The 16,992-nt window shown below is 38.0% G+C and overlaps 1 protein-coding gene and 1 pseudogene across 2 annotated transcripts; one reads left to right on the forward strand and one right to left on the reverse strand.

The window, feature by feature from the left end:
* The first annotated feature begins 2,165 nt into the window (after positions 1–2,165).
* Positions 2,166–2,764, forward strand: TVAGG3_0358130 (annotated as a pseudogene). The gene has a single exon. A coding segment is annotated over exon 1 (599 nt).
* Positions 2,765–2,988: 224 nt separating this feature from the next.
* On the reverse strand, positions 2,989–3,849 carry TVAGG3_0358140 (biological adhesion protein; the record flags this gene model as incomplete). Its single annotated transcript, XM_051231375.1, has 1 exon — positions 2,989–3,849. The coding sequence occupies one exon, from the start codon at positions 3,847–3,849 to the stop codon at positions 2,989–2,991; it is 861 nt and encodes a 286-aa protein (XP_051101105.1).
* Between the last annotated feature and the right edge of the window lie 13,143 nt (positions 3,850–16,992).

Raw genomic sequence — 16,992 nt, forward strand, 5'->3', positions numbered from 1 at the left:
CGGAAAGTTGTTGTTCTAGTTCCTTGTTCTTATGATCGGTCTCTTCATTCTTGGAATTCTTTTCGTTGATCTGAGAATCAACATTATTGATTTCATTTTCAAGTTCGGATGATTTGTCTTCAACGGTTGGAATGGATTCAAGTTGAGACTTCTTATCATTCAACTCTTGTTCAAGGTCCTTGTTCTTATGATCGGTTTCTGAGTTCTTTGAATTCTTGTCGTTGATCTGAGAATCAACATTATTGATTTCATTTTCAAGTTCGGATGACTTGTCTTCTACTGTTGGAATGGATTCAAGTTCTTGTTTCTTATCATTCAACTCTTGTTCAAGGTCCTTGTTCTTATGATCGGTTTCTGAGTTCTTTGAATTCTTTTCGTTGATCTGAGAATCAATGTTCTTGATTTCATTTTCGAGTTCGGATGACTTGTCTTCAACGGTTGGAATGGATTCAAGTTCTTGTTTCTTATCATTCAACTCTTGTTCAAGATCTTTGTTCTTCTTGTCAGTTTCTGAGTTCTTTGAATTCTTTTCGTTGATATGTGAATTGATGTTCTTGATTTCGTTTTCGAGTTCGGATGATTTGTCTTCAACGGTTGGAATGGATTCAAGTTGAGACTTCTTATCATTCAACTCTTGTTCAAGGTCCTTGTTCTTATGATCGGTTTCTGAGTTCTTTGAATTCTTGTCGTTGATATGTGAATTGATGTTCTTGATTTCGTTTTCGAGTTCGGATGATTTGTCTTCAACGGTTGGAATAGATTCAAGTTGAGACTTCTTATCATTCAACTCTTGTTCAAGGTCCTTGTTCTTATGATCGGTTTCTGAGTTCTTTGAATTCTTGTCATTGATATGTGAATTGATGTTCTTGATTTCGTTTTCGAGTTCGGATGATTTGTCTTCAACGGTTGGAATGGATTCAAGTTGAGCTTTCTTATCATTCAACTCTTGTTCAAGGTCCTTGTTCTTATGATCGGTTTCTGAGTTCTTTGAATTCTTGTCGTTGATATGTGAATTGATGTTCTTGATTTCGTTTTCGAGTTCGGATGATTTGTCTTCAACGGTTGGAATAGATTCAAGTTGAGACTTCTTATCATTCAACTCTTGTTCAAGGTCCTTGTTCTTATGATCGGTTTCTGAGTTCTTTGAATTCTTGTCATTGATATGTGAATTGATGTTCTTGATTTCGTTTTCGAGTTCGGATGATTTGTCTTCAACGGTTGGAATGGATTCAAGTTGAGCTTTCTTATCATTCAACTCTTGTTCAAGATCTTTGTTCTTCTTGTCAGTTTCTGAGTTCTTTGAATTCTTTTCGTTGATATGTGAATTGATGTTCTTGATTTCATTTTCGAGTTCGGATGATTTGTCTTCAACGGTTGGAATAGATTCAAGTTGAGCTTTCTTATCATTCAACTCTTGTTCAAGATCTTTGTTCTTCTTGTCAGTTTCTGAGTTCTTTGAATTCTTTTCGTTGATATGTGAATTGATGTTCTTGATTTCGTTTTCGAGTTCGGATGATTTGTCTTCAACGGTTGGAATAGATTCAAGTTGAGACTTCTTATCATTCAACTCTTGTTCAAGATCTTTGTTCTTCTTGTCAGTTTCTGAGTTCTTTGAATTCTTGTCATTGATCTGTGAATCAATCTTCTTAAGTTCGTTTTCAAGTTCGGATGATTTGTCTTCAACGGTTGGAATGGATTCAAGTTGAGACTTCTTATCATTCAACTCTTGTTCAAGATCTTTGTTCTTCTTGTCAGTTTCTGAGTTCTTTGAATTCTTTTCGTTGATATGTGAATTGATGTTCTTGATTTCGTTTTCGAGTTCGGATGATTTGTCTTCAACGGTTGGAATGGATTCAAGTTGAGACTTCTTATCATTCAACTCTTGTTCAAGGTCCTTGTTCTTATGATCGGTTTCTGAGTTCTTTGAATTCTTGTCATTGATATGTGAATCAATCTTCTTAAGTTCGTTTTCAAGTTCGGATGATTTGTCTTCAACTGTTGGAATAGATTCAAGTTCATTCTTCTTAGATTCCAGTTGTTGTTGAAGTTCACTGTTCTTCTTTTCTTGTTCTGCGTTCTTGGAATTCTTTTCATTAATCTGAGAATCGATTACATTGATTTCAGCTTCAAGTTTTTCTTCTTCTTCATTGGCACCTTCTTCTAAGATGATATCGCGTGCTTCTGCTTCGCCAACCATTTCGTCCTCTTCGTATTCTTCTTCGGCGTCATCAGAAAGCTGATCAAGGTAGTTGTTCACTGCATTGTCAATTGATGATTTAACTTCTTCAAGGTTAGCGCGCTCTGTTTCATCTCTATCGAGAATTGCGTTGTCAATCTCTTTAGTAATTTCGTTAGCCAAAGAAACAATTGTTTCTGGGTCGGCATTTCCTTCATTGATAGAATCAATGAGATCAGAAATGCGGTTATTGAGATCGTCAAGATATTCATCTTCGTAGGATTTCAAGAGTTCGTCAACCCAACCGTTGAGTTCTTCTTTAGCAGCCTCGATTGCATCAACAACTTCTTGATTATCTGCATTGGCAACTGCGATTTCATCAAGTTTCTCTGTTGCTTCCTGTGCAAGTTGTGTAACTATATCAAGATTACTTGGATCAGAAAGTTTGTCGTGCAATTCATCAAGAACTTTTCGAACTTCTTCGAGATATTGCTGATTTCCATTGAGCTCATCCTCCAATTCGGCTATATCATTCTTGAGCGCATCAGTTTTCTCCTGGTGGTCGTTCTGGAGATCATCAATCTGTGACTTTGTCAGAGAAATCTGATCTCGGAGATCTTGGAGACGAGAAGAAAGTTCAGATGCCTCATTGTCGGCATTAATTGTATCATTAATGAATTCTTCCTTCAACTGCTTAAGTTCTTTCTCTTTGGCTTCGATATCACGTTTGATTTTCTCGTTGTTGACATTCTTCTTTTCATTTTCTGCCTTGACTTCGTTGATAGAATTATCGAGTTGTGCTAGTCTGTTCTTTAATTCTTCAGTCTTGTCTTCGACTTCTGGATTTGTTCTAATTCTGACTGTTTATTGTTGACTTGGTTTTCGAGATCATTGTTGTTCTTAGTTATTTCATCGTTCTTGGCTTGTTTCGCGTCAATTGACTTCTGAAGATTATCAATTGTTTGTTTGAGTGCTGCTGATTTGTCTTCAACAGCTGGAATGCTGTTTAGCATTGATTGTTTCTCAGCAATAGTCTTTTCAAGATCCTCGTTGTTCTTCTTTGTTTCTTCATTCTTAGCGAGTTTATCTGCGATTTGTTTCTCGAGTTCCTTAAGTTTGTCATTGAGTCCTTGAGATTTGTCTTCAACAGCTTCAATTTGGTCGATTTCAGATTGTTTCTCTGAAATCGCTTTCTGGAGTGCTTGATTTTGTTTGATTGTTTCTTCATTCTTTCTTAATTTCTCAGCGAGCTGAGCTTCAAGAGCTGAAAGTTTAGATTGAAGTTCATCGAGTTGGGATTCGACAACTGGCAATTGATCAAGTTGTTTCTTCTTCGATTCGAGTTCGGCTTCAAGTGCTTGGTTAAGTTTAGAAGTCTCTTCGTTTCGTGAACGTTTATCAGCAATAGATGATTCAATGGCTGAAATATCCGCTAAAAGTTTAGAATGTTCGTCGGAAACTTCTGGAAGGAAGCTATTGTCGGTTTGAAGTGAGGCAAGTTTGGCATTAAGTTCTGAAATGTCTGCAAATGAAGCTTCTTGTTCGTTTTCAAGTTGAGAATGAAGATCTTCTTCTGAAACAACATCACGACGAAGATCTTCAATTGCTGACTTGTTGTCTTCAATGCATGATTGAAGAGCCGAGTTCTCGAGCTTAAGATTATCTAATTGCATAGAAAGGGAATCAATCTGAGATTTAAGGAGATCAGAATTGGCGACTAATTGTGAATTGGTTTCACGTTCGGCACGGATGGTATCTTCAAGAGCAGAAAGTTGAGTTTGAAGATTTTCGGTATCATCGGAAACTGGTTCGATTGAATCAGTTCGGCTTGTTTCTGACAAAGTTCCGCTTCAAGTTCTTTGTTCTTATGATCTATTTCGGAATTCTTAGAAAGCTTAGAGTTGATCTGAGAATTGATGCTCTTAAGTTCGTTTTCGAGTTCGGATGACTTGTCTTCTACTGTTGGAATAGATTCAAGTTCATTCTTCTTAGATTCCAGTTGTTGTTGAAGTTCACTGTTCTTCTTTTCTTGTTCTGCGTTCTTGGAATTCTTTTCGTTGATATGTGAATTGATGTTATTGATTTCGTTTTCGAGTTCGGATGATTTGTCTTCAACGGTTGGAATGGATTCAAGTTGAGACTTCTTATCATTCAACTCTTGTTCAAGGTCCTTGTTCTTATGATCGGTTTCTGAGTTCTTTGAATTCTTGTCATTGATATGTGAATTGATGTTATTGATTTCGTTTTCGAGTTCGGATGACTTGTCTCCAAATGTTGGAATGGATTCAAGTTGAGACTTCTTATCATTCAATTCTTGTTCAAGGTCTTTGTTCTTCTTGTCGGTCTCGGCATTCTTTGAATTCTTTTCATTAATCTGCGAATTGATGCTCTTGATTTCCTCTTCAACAGATGATGATTTGTCTTCAACGGTTGGAATAGATTCAAGTTCCTTCTTCTTCGATTCGAGCTGTTCTTCGAGTTCCTTGTTCTTCTTGTCGGTCTCTTCGTTCTTGGAGTTCTTTTCATTGATCTGTGATAGAAGATTGTTGATTTCGTTTTCAAGTTCTTCGCTCTTATCGTCAGCTGTTGGAATTGAATCTAATTCCTTCTTCAAGTCTGCTATTTGTTGGTTGAGATCATTGTTCTTCTTTTCATTCTCCGCGTTCTTGGCTTTCTTTTCTTTGATTTGGTTCTCAATATTGTGTAACATTTCTGTGAGTGATTGTTCATTGTCTGCCACTGTTGGAAGTTCATCGAGTTCTGCTTGTCTCTGTTCAATTAACTCTTCAGTATCATCATGTCCGCCTTCAACTTGTGGAATGAAGTCAACATCTCTTTCTTCAACAACCATAATTTCCTCTTCCTCTTCTTCGTATTCAAGATCAGCCTCTCGTGATTGAAGCAATGCTTCTAGCATCTGATCCATTTGATCCTTGTAAGCGTTGGCCTTTGCAACTGTTTCTTCGTCATCTGGGTTGTTGACAATCAATTCATCAAGGTGATTGGTTGTTTCACCAGCTAATTCATTGATTTCAACAATGTCAGCATTACCTTCAGCAATCTTGTCACTGAGGTTCTTGATTTGTTCCAAGAATTTGGCTAAATCTTTCTTATTGCTAAGAGATTTCTCAAGTCCAGCGAATTCATCTTGTTTAGCTAAAATATCTTCTGCTAACTGTCTTTCTTTGGCTTCTTGTGTTTTTTCAAGATCTTCGATTTCATTTGTAACTTCGGTGATTTTATCTTCAAGTTCGTGGAGTTGTTTTCTGAGTTCATCAGCACGTCCTCGAGCCTTTTCTGTTTCATCGACGAACTGTGTCTGGAGTTGCTCGAGTTCTTTTCGTCTGGCTTCGAGATCTTTCTCGAGATCATCGCTGCAGCCATTCAATTGTTTTTGCTGTTCACGAAGGTTCTTAATTTGTTCCTCACGTTGTTGTAATTGTTTCCTGCGTAATTCATTGGAATTACTTATGTCATTATTGAGGTTGGTGTGATAGTCAAAAGATTTATTGAGATCATCGAGTTTCTGTTCAAGGGCAACTCGTTCGTTGTTGAGTCTTTCGAGTTCATTCTTGTTGTCTTCGTCTTGCTTGTTCTTGTCTTGTTCAGCCTTTGCAACAGCCTTTGTGAGATTGTCGATGACGTTCTTGAGATTTTCAGTTTGATTGTTGTCTTCCTTCTGTTTCTGATCGCGGCGATCGTAGTAATCTGCGAGTTTCTTCTCGAGTTCAGCGATTTTATCAATGAGATCAGCGTTCTGATCCTTGTTTGCTTCCTCTTGAAGTAATGATTCTTGTTCAGCAATAGAGTCTTGGAGTTCAGATTTGCGGTTCAAGAGATCCTTGAGTTCTTCTTCTCTCTCGATATTATCAGCAGAGAGATTTGCGATGATTGAAGATTTTTCAGAAATGCGATCTTGTAACTTGACTTCTTCCTCATCGATTGTCTTGTTGAGAGACTCGTTTTGGTTTTGAAGACTTTGGATTTGGTCTTCAAGTTCTTGAAGAGTTGCATCCTTGTTTGCAAGGTCTTCATTAAGTTGGTCCTTGAGACCTTCATTTTCTGCGGCTAATCTGTTGAGTTCTTCTGTAAGCATTTCGATCTGATCGTTCAATGATTGTTCCTTGGCGTTTCTTTCTTCATTCAAAGTGTTCTGCTCGGCTTCAGCTTTCTCGATTTGCTCGTTGAGGTTCTTGAGTTTTTCTTCAAGATCATTGAATTCGGCTGTTTGTTTCTCTTCAGCAGCCTTGTTTCCGTTCTGAAGATCATTGAGTTGTGACTCTTTCTGAGCGAGTTCTGCCTTGGCTTCATCGTTCTTGCGCTGAATATCTTCTGCCTTTTGTTTCTCGTCAGCAATTGACTTCTCGAGTTCTTCGAGTTTCTTCTGTAATTCAGAGAGTTGATCTTGAACAATTGGAAGATTGTCAAGTTCTGTTTGTTTCTGGTTGACTTGATCTTGGAGTTGTTTATTGGTGTTCTCAAGTCTTTCGTTTTCAGCTGTCTTTTCTGCGAGTTCGTCTTCGAGTGATGACTTCTGTTTATTGAGTTCATCATTCTTAGATTGAATCTTTTCGTTATCAGACTTCTTTTGTTCAATGGCTTCTTTGAGGGCAGCAATCTCGGATTCAAGAAATTGTGTTTCATCGGGTGTTTCTTCGATTTCGGAACGAGCTTGTTCAAGATCGTTCAACTGCTTACGAAGTTCGTCGTTGTGTGATTTCTTGTCTTCAAGTGATTTCTCTGCGGCGGCGAGTTTATCTTGAGCAGCTTTGATGAGTTCGTTGAGTTTGTCACTGTCATCTGGAACATCGTTGATGTTGGATAATTGACGATTAAGATTGTCAAGTTCGTGTTGTAATTTGCTGTTGTTCTTGGCACGATCAACATTGTTTTGCTTCTTATCTTCAATGGACTTCTTAACGTTCTCAATATCCGACTTCAACTGTTGACTTTCATCTTCAACATCTGGAATCTTAGAAAGTGCATCTTGTGCTTGTTCTAATTCCTTATGAAGCTTTTCGTTGTTTTCAGAGATCTTCTCATTCTGTGCTTGTTTAGATTCAAGTGTTCCCTTGACTTCGGCAATGCGTAATTCAAGAGATGGACTTTCATCTTCAACATCGGAAATTGATTCGAGATCGCGTTCTTTAGCGGAGAGTTCGTCTTCAAGTGACTTGTTCTTGGCTTCGGTTTCAGAGTTCTTCTTCTCCTTATCAGCGATGTCATCAATTACCTTCTGGATTTGTTCCTGAAGTTTATCTGACTTATCTTCAACATCAGGAATAGCGTTGAGCTGATCTTCCTTCTGTTTAAGTTCGTCTTCTAACTTCTTGTTGTTGGAAGCTGATTCATCGTTCTTCTTCTGTTTATCAGCGATCTTTTGCTTGAGTTCATCAATTGCCTTCTTAAGATTTTCAGAATTGTCTTCTGTTTCTGGAATACTGTTAAGCAAGTCCTCAAGACTGTTCTGTTTCTCAGAAAGTTCCTTGTTACGGGCATCCTTTCTTTCGTTTTCTTCCTTCTTGTTGTTGATCTGATCAAGAAGTTCCTTGATCTTTCTCTCCTTGTCATCGGAAGAATCGTCAAGTTCATCCATGTCTTCGAGTTGTATCTGTAGTTGTCTTAGTTGATCTTCAAGTTGTTTGTTCTTTTCGTTTGTTTCGTCGTTCTTCTTGTCTTTGTCTTCAATTTGCTTGCGAACTTCATCGATTTGTTTCTGAAGATCTTCTGTCTTATCAGCTGTTTCTGGAATTGAATTGAGTTCGTTTTGTTTCTTCTCGAGATCATTAGCGAGTTTCTTGTTCTTTGCCTCGATTTCGTCATTCTTCTTCTGTTTGTCTGCGATGTTGGAGTTGACTTCCTTAAGTTTACGAGCTAAATCGGATGAATTGTCTTCTGTTTCTGGAATTGAGTTGAGTTCACCTTTCTTCTTCTGTAATTCATCTTCAAGTTGTTTGTTCTTTGAGTTGATTTCGTCGTTCTTCTTGTCTTGTTCGGAAATCTTTGAGTTGATCTCATCGATTGCTTTCTGGATCTCTTCTGTCTTGTCTGCTGTTTCTGGAATGGAATTCAACTCGTTCTGCTTCTGTTCGAGATCGCTTTCGAGTTTCTTGTTCTTGGCTTCGGTTTCTTCGTTCGTTCTTTCTTTGTCGGCGATTTCGCTCTCAATATCCTTCATCTTACGAGCAACTTCACTTGACTTGTCTTCTGACTCTGGAATAGATTCGAGTTCATCTCTCTTCTTTTGTAATTCGTCTTCGAGTTGTTTGTTCTTTTCGTTGATCTCGTCGTTCTTCTGATCCTTGGTAGAGATTTGATCATTGAGGTCTTGAATTGCCTTCTGAATCTCTTCTGTCTTGTCTTGTGTTTCTGGAATCGATTCGAGTTCATTCTGTTTCTTCTGAAGTTGTTCTTCAAGTTTCTTGTTCTTGGCTTCGGTTTCTTCGTTCTTTCTTTCTTTGTCGGCGATTTGGTTATCGATGTCCTTCATCTTACGAGCAACTTCACTTGACTTGTCTTCTGACTCTTCGATAGATTCAAGTTCATCTTTCTTCTTCTGAAGATCATCCTCGAGCTGTTTGTTCTTATCGTTGATCTCGTCGTTCTTTTGATCCTTATCTTCGATTTGTTTAACAACGTCTTCGATTTCCTTCTGGATTTCTTTTGTCTTATCAACTGTTTCTGGAATTGATTCAAGTTCGTTTTGTTTCTTCTCGAGATCATTAGCGAGTTTCTTGTTCTTTGCCTCGATTTCGTCATTCTTCTTCTGTTTGTCTGCGATGTTGGAGTTGACTTCCTTAAGTTTACGAGCTAAATCGGATGAATTGTCTTCTGTTTCTGGAATTGAGTTGAGTTCATCTTTCTTCTTCTGTAATTCATCTTCGAGTTGTTTGTTCTTTTCGTTGATCTCATCGTTCTTCTTGTCTTGTTCTGAAATCTTTGCAATGAGTTCATCGATTGCCTTCTGGATCTCTTCTGTCTTGTCTTGTGTTTCTGGGATTGATTCGAGTTCGTTTTGCTTCTTCTGAAGTTGTTCTTCAAGTTTCTTGTTCTTGGCTTCGGTTTCTTCGTTCTTTCTCTCTTTGTCAGCGATTTGGTTATCGATATCTTTCATCTTGCGAGCAACTTCACTTGATTTGTCTTTTGTTTCTGGAATTGAATTGAGTTCGTTCTTCTTCTGTTGCAATTCATCTTCAAGTTGTTTGTTCTTTTCGTTGATTTCATCGTTCTTCTGATCCTTGGCAGCAATTTGATCGATGATCTCTTGGATTTGTTTGGCAATTTCATCAGACTTAGAAGGTGTTTCTGGGATTGAATCCAGTTCATTTTGTTTCTTCTGAAGTTGTTCTTCGAGTTTCTTGTTCTTGGCTTCTGTTTCTTGATTCTTTCTGTCCTTATCGGCGATTTGGTTATCGATGTCCTTCATCTTGCGAGCAACTTCATTAGATTTGTCTTCGGCCTCTTCAATGGATTCAAGTTCACCTTTCTTCTTCTGTAATTCGTCTTCAAGTTGTTTGTTCTTTGAGTTGATTTCGTCGTTCTTCTTGTCTTGTTCGGAAATCTTTGAGTTGATCTCATCGATTGCTTTCTGGATCTCTTCTGTCTTGTCTGCTGTTTCTGGAATGGAATTCAACTCGTTCTGCTTCTGTTCGAGATCGCTTTCGAGTTTCTTGTTCTTGGCTTCGGTTTCTTCGTTCGTTCTTTCTTTGTCGGCGATTTCGCTCTCAATATCCTTCATCTTACGAGCAACTTCACTTGACTTGTCTTCTGACTCTGGAATAGATTCGAGTTCATCTCTCTTCTTTTGTAATTCGTCTTCGAGTTGTTTGTTCTTTTCGTTGATCTCGTCGTTCTTCTGATCCTTGGTAGAGATTTGATCATTGAGGTCTTGAATTGCCTTCTGAATCTCTTCTGTCTTGTCTTGTGTTTCTGGAATCGATTCGAGTTCATTCTGTTTCTTCTGAAGTTGTTCTTCAAGTTTCTTGTTCTTGGCTTCGGTTTCTTCGTTCTTTCTTTCTTTGTCGGCGATTTGGTTATCGATGTCCTTCATCTTACGAGCAACTTCACTTGACTTGTCTTCTGACTCTTCGATGGATTCGAGTTCATCTTTCTTCTTCTGAAGATCATCCTCGAGTTGTTTGTTCTTATCGTTGATCTCGTCGTTCTTTTGATCCTTGGCAGAGATTTGATCATTGAGGTCTTGAAGTGCTTTCTGGATTTCTTCTGTCTTGTCTGCTGTTTCTGGGATCGATTCGAGTTCATTCTGCTTCTTCTGGAGTTGTTCTTCGAGTTTCTTGTTCTTGGCTTCTGTTTCTGCTTGTTTCTTCTTCTTGTCATCGATTTGATTATCGATATCCTTCATCTTACGATTGATTTCGGCTGAACGATCTTCAGCTTCTTCGATGGATTCGAGTTCATCTTTCTTCTTCTGAAGATCATCCTCGAGCTGTTTGTTCTTTTCGTTGATTTCGTCGTTCTTTTGATCCTTGGCAGAGATTTGATCATTGAGGTCTTGAAGTGCTTTCTGGATTTCTTCTGTCTTGTCTGCTGTTTCTGGGATCGATTCGAGTTCATTCTGCTTCTTCTGGAGTTGTTCTTCGAGTTTCTTGTTCTTGGCTTCTGTTTCTGCTTGTTTCTTCTTCTTGTCATCGATTTGATTATCGATATCCTTCATCTTACGATTGATTTCGGCTGAACGATCTTCAGCTTCTTCGATGGATTCGAGTTCATCTTTCTTCTTCTGAAGATCATCCTCGAGTTGTTTGTTCTTATCGTTGATCTCGTCGTTCTTTTGATCCTTGGCAGAGATTTGATCATTGAGGTCTTGAAGTGCTTTCTGGATTTCTTCTGTCTTGTCTGCTGTTTCTGGGATCGATTCGAGTTCATTCTGCTTCTTCTGGAGTTGTTCTTCGAGTTTCTTGTTCTTGGCTTCTGTTTCTGCTTGTTTCTTCTTCTTGTCATCGATTTGATTATCGATATCCTTCATCTTACGATTGATTTCGGCTGAACGATCTTCAGCTTCTTCGATGGATTCGAGTTCATCTTTCTTCTTCTGAAGATCATCCTCGAGTTGTTTGTTCTTATCGTTGATCTCGTCGTTATTCTTATCCTTATCTTCGATTTGTTTAACAATGTCTTCGATTTTCTTCTGGATTTCTTCTGTCTTGTCGACTGATTCTGGAATTGATTCAAGTTCGTTTTGTTTCTTCTCGAGATCATTAGCGAGTTTCTTGTTCTTTGCCTCGATTTCGTTGTTCTTTCTTTCCTTGTCAGCAATTGCATTAGCAATTTCCTTCATTTGTCTCTGGATTTCTGATGTATTGTCTTCAGCTTCATCATAGTTGTTGAGTTCATCCTTCTTCTTCTGAAGCTCATCTTCGAGTTGTTTGTTCTTTTCATCGATTTCGTCGTTCTTCTTATCTTTCTCTGCAATTTGAGCAAGAACATCTTCAATCTCCTTCTGGATTGATTCTGTCTTGTCTTCAGATTCTGGAATGTTCTCGAGTTCCTTCTGCTTCTTTTCAAGATCGTTTGCGAGTTTCTTGTTCTTTGCTTCTGTTTCTTGGTTCTTTCTATCCTTTGCAGCGATCTTGTTCTCGAGATCCTTCATTTGACGAGCAACTTCTGATGATTTGTCTTCAGATTCAGGATAAGTGATTAACTCATTCTTCTTCTTTTGCAATTCATCTTCAAGTTGCTTGTTCTTTTCATCGATTTCGTCGTTCTTCTTATCTTTCTCTGCAATTTGAGCAAGAACATCTTCAATCTCCTTCTGGATTGATTCTGTCTTGTCTTCAGTTTCTGGAATGTTCTCGAGTTCCTTCTGTTTCTTCTCGAGATCATTGTTCAACTTCTGATTCATTGCTTCGACATCAGAATTCTTTCTCTGTTTGTCTGCAATTTGGTTATCGAGATCCTTGAGTTTGCGAGCGATCTCTGATGACATGTCTTCTGATTGTGGCATTTCATTGAGTTCGTTCTGCTTCTTCTCGAGTTCTTCTTCCAATTGTTTGTTCTTTTCATCGATTTCTGCGTTCTTCTTTTGTTGATCTTCAATCTTTTGGTTGAGATCATCGAGTTCTTTAGCGATTTGTTCTTGTTTATCTTCTGTATCTCCAAGATTTTCGAGTTCTTCTTGTTTCTTCTTGAGTTGATCAGCGAGTTTGTTGTTCTTTGCTTCAACTTCGCTGTTCTTTCTCTTCTTGTCTGCAATTTGTTGAACCAAATCTTGGATTTGATCTTTGATTTCACCTGTCTTGTCTTCGGCTGGTTCAATTGATTCTAACTCATCTTCCTTTGCCTTGATTTCTTCTTCAAGTTTCTTGAGAAGATCGAGTTGGTCATTGTTCTGGCCTTCTTTCTCATTGAGCTGCTCTTGTAACTTATCTTTCTGTTCTTGCAACTCTTTGGCCTTTTCTTCGATTTCGTTGATTTGGTTCTCCTTTGACTCGATTTCGTCATTGAGACGATTGATTTCATCTTGGAGATCGTTGTTTCTCTTGTTCTTGTTTGCGATAGCCTTTCTGAGATCATTGATCTTGTTCTTGAGGTTGTTTGTGTTATCTTCTGGTTCTGGAACTGATTTGAGTTCTTCTTGGGCTTGTTCTAATTCCTTCTGGAGTTTCTCGTTGTTCTGTTGTGTTTCATCAGATTTCTGTTTCTTGTTGTTGATTTCTTTCTTGATTTTCTCGATTTCTTTCTGTAAATCTTCTGATTTATCTTCCTCTTCTTGGTAACTTTCGAGTTCGTCTTGAAGTTTAGCCAATTGATCAGCTAAGCGTTTGTTGGCTTCATCACGAAGAATGTTAGAATTCTTCTTGTCGCTCAACTTGTTCTTAGCGTTGTTGATATTCTGGTTCAACGGTGAAGACTTGTCTTCAACTTCTGGTGTTGAATCAATTTGTGATTGGAGATCATTCAACTGGTCTTGTAACTTCTTGTTTTTTGCTTCGACTTCTTCGTTTCTTGCCTTACGTGAGTCAAGTTCGTTCTTGGCTGCATTGATCTTTGCCATGAGAGCTCCACTCATGTCAGCAACATCGTCTAAGTCGTTGAGTTCGTTCTGCAAATCCTTGGCATCTTGAGATAATTTGTCATTGGATTCTTGTGCCTTTTGATTTGCTGCTTTCTTGTCTTCAATGAGTTTCTTAGTTTCATCAATCTTCTTCTGTAATTCTTGTGATTTATCAGGAACATCTGGAATTGTGTTCAATTCCAATTGTGCAGCCTGTAACTCGTTGTTGAGTAATTTGTTCTGTGATGCATTTTGAGTGTTCTGTGCATTCTTTGCATCAATCTGATCCTTCAAAGATTTGATCTTATCCTTGAGGGATTGTGACTTATCTTCTGTATCAACAAGTTGTGCTGCTTCTTTCTGGAGACCCTTGAGTTGTTCTGTCAACTGGTCGTTGTTGTCTTGTACTTCTTTATTGCGCTTCTGCTTGTCAGCAATTGTTTCACGAAGCTGTGCAATTTGTTTGGTAAGTGGTAATTTCTGGTCTTCGACATCAACAATTGTATCGAGATCTGTCTTAGCTGAGTTGAGTTCTGATTGCAACTGTGCGTTTTCTTGTGCAATCTTGTTGTTCTGTTCTGTCTTTTCTTCGATTTGTTTCTTGATGTCGTCGATTTGTTGTTTGAGCTCTTCAGCATTGGAAGGTGTCTCAGGAATTGACTCAAGTTCCTGTTTGGCCTTCTCGAGTTCTTGCTGTAATTGCTCATTCTTCTGTTCTTTAGAGTTTCTGTCTTTGTTCTTTTGGTCAATCTTTGATTTGACGTCTTGGATTTGTTTGTTGAGTTTGTCAGAATCATCATTGACTTCTGGTATTGATTTGAGCTCATCATTCAACTTGTTGAGCTCTTCTTGCAACTTCTTGTTGTTGTCTGAATTCTTTGAATTCTCATCGTTGCGTTTAGAAATGGCTTCTTTGGCAGCTTCAATCAAACCTAAGAGTTCACTTGATTTATCTGGAACATCTTCGATTTCATTGAGTTCGTCTTCGAGTGATGACTTCTGTTTGTTCAGGTCTTCATTCTTAGATTGAATCTTTTCGTTATCAGACTTCTTTTGTTCAATGGCTTCTTTGAGGGCAGCAATCTCGGATTCAAGAGATTGTGTTTCATCGGGTGTTTCTTCGATTTCGGAACGAGCTTGTTCAAGATCGTTCAACTGCTTACGAAGTTCGTCGTTGTGTGATTTCTTGTCTTCAAGTGATTTCTCTGCGGCGGCGAGTTTATCTTGAGCAGCTTTGATGAGTTCGTTGAGTTTGTCACTGTCATCTGGAACATCGTTGATGTTGGATAATTGACGATTAAGATTGTCAAGTTCGTGTTGTAATTTGCTGTTGTTCTTGGCACGATCAACATTGTTTTGCTTCTTATCTTCAATGGACTTCTTAACGTTCTCAATATCCGACTTCAACTGTTGACTTTCATCTTCAACATCTGGAATCTTAGAAAGTGCATCTTGTGCTTGTTCTAATTCCTTATGAAGCTTTTCGTTGTTTTCAGAGATCTTCTCATTCTGTGCTTGTTTAGATTCAAGTGTTCCCTTGACTTCGGCAATGCGTAATTCAAGAGATGGACTTTCATCTTCAACATCGGAAATTGATTCGAGATCGCGTTCTTTAGCGGAGAGTTCGTCTTCAAGTGACTTGTTCTTGGCTTCGGTTTCAGAGTTCTTCTTCTCCTTATCAGCGATGTCATCAATTACCTTCTGGATTTGTTCCTGAAGTTTATCTGACTTATCTTCAACATCAGGAATAGCGTTGAGCTGATCTTCCTTCTGTTTAAGTTCGTCTTCTTTCTCTTTGTTCTTCGACTCCTTTTCAGAGTTTTGTTTCTCTTTCTCTGCAATTTGTTCATTGACATCATTAATTGCAGAATCAAATTCAGGAGTACGATCTTCAACTTCAGGAATACTCTGTAACTGTTGCTTCTTTGAAGCCAAAACTTCTTCTTCAATCTTCAATTTTTCTTCCAATTCCTTGAGTTGTTTCTCAAGTTCTTGGTTCTTTTGTTCTGTCTCGTTCTTCTTCTGTTCTTTGTCGTTGATTTGTTGTTGAGTATCTTCGATTTGCTTCGATAGTTCTTCTGATTTATCTTCAACAACAGGAACAGCTTCGAGTTCAGATTGAAGTTCGTTTTGCTTCTGTTGAAGTTCTTTATTGTGGTTATCGATATCTTCGTTCTTCTTCTTCTTTTGTTCGATTAAATCAGCGAGTTCTTGTAATTTCTTCTCGAGATCATCGGAGATATCTTCGACATCAGGAATTTCTTTGAGTTCTTCTTCAAGTTTCTTGATGTCATCAGATAATGCTGAACATTTAGCGAGTTTTTGTTCATTTTCTGCCTTCTTTTCTTCTATTTGTTCTTGTAATTTCTGTTTCATATTGGAGACTTCATCTTCAAGTTTATTGTTCTTTTCTTCGTTTTCTTTGTTCTCTTTTTCTTGTTCAGCAATCTTTTCTTGAACTTCCTGCATTTGCTTTGTTAATTCTTCTGATTTATCTTCAACAACAGGTAATTCACCAAGTGCACGTTCTTTGACAGCCAATTGTTCTTCGAGATCTTTGTTCTTTTGTTCTGTTTCTGCATTCCTCTTTTCTTTTTCTGCCACTTTTTCTGCTGTTTCTTCGATTTGCTTTGAAAGTTCTTCAGATTTATCTTCAACTTCAGGAAGGGACTTCAATTCCTCTTCTTGTTGTTGCAAAGCCTTTTCTAAAGCCTTGTTTTGTGCATCAGTTTCTGCATTCTTCTTATTCTTATCTTGAATCTTTTCATTAGTTTCATCAATTTGTTTTTGAAGTTGTTCTGATTTATCATCAACAACTGGTAAATCGTTGAGTTGTTTCTGTTTCTCAGCGATTTCATCTTCAAGACGTTTGTTGTTTGCGTTTGTATCTTCATTCTTCTTATTCTTCTGATCGATTAATGATTTGATATTATCTAATTTCTGTTGCAAGACTTCGCTATTATCTTCAACAGGAACAATGGAATCCAGTTGATCATTAGCTTTATTGATGTCATCTTGCAATTTGTTGTTCTTCTTTGTTATTTCATCATTTGCTTTGTTTCTATCATTGATTTGGGATAATAATTTACCTAATATTTCTGATAACTCTGGTGCTTTATCTTCTGGATTTGTAATAGCATCGAGTTCTGTTTGCGCGGCTTGTATCTTTGCAAGTAATTTCTGGTTCTGCTGTGCGACGTAATTATTATGTGTCGTTCTAGCAGAAATTCTTCCGCGAATTTGGTTGAGTTTAGTTGATAATTCTTCTGTTTCATCTTGAACGGCAGGTATAGCATTTAATTCTGCTTGTTTCTTCTGTATTCTATCGGAGAGTGCTTCATTATTCTTAGTGATTTTATCGTTTCTATCCTTCTTCTCTTCGATCTTCTTGTTGAGAGCTTCGATGGTTGTGCTCATGACATCGGAGTTGTCTCTAACATCAGGGATTGCGGCCAATGTGGCTTCTGCTTCTGCCTTCTTTCCATTGAGATCGATCAGTTTCTCATGGAGTTTCTCATTGGCTTGTTTCTTGTCTTCGATGGCCTTCTTGAGGTCCTCGACTTGTTGCCTGAGTTCTTCATCTGTGCCTGGGAGAATTTCGTTGTTAAGATTGTCAAGTTGCTCTTGAAGTGACTTTTGTTCGTCTTCTAGAGCCTTGTTCTCGTTTTCTGTCTTCTCCTTCTTGGCCTCGTGATCTGCAGCGACTTGCTTGAGTTGGTCCTTGAGGTTTTGGATCTCTTCGGCTAATTTGTCCTTTTGATCTTCTGATTTCTTGAGATCATCGTCTTTCTCTTTACGGAGT

Source organism: Trichomonas vaginalis, chromosome V (genome assembly GCF_026262505.1).
Source record: "Trichomonas vaginalis G3 chromosome V, whole genome shotgun sequence".
NCBI lineage: Eukaryota > Parabasalia > Trichomonadida > Trichomonadidae > Trichomonas > Trichomonas vaginalis.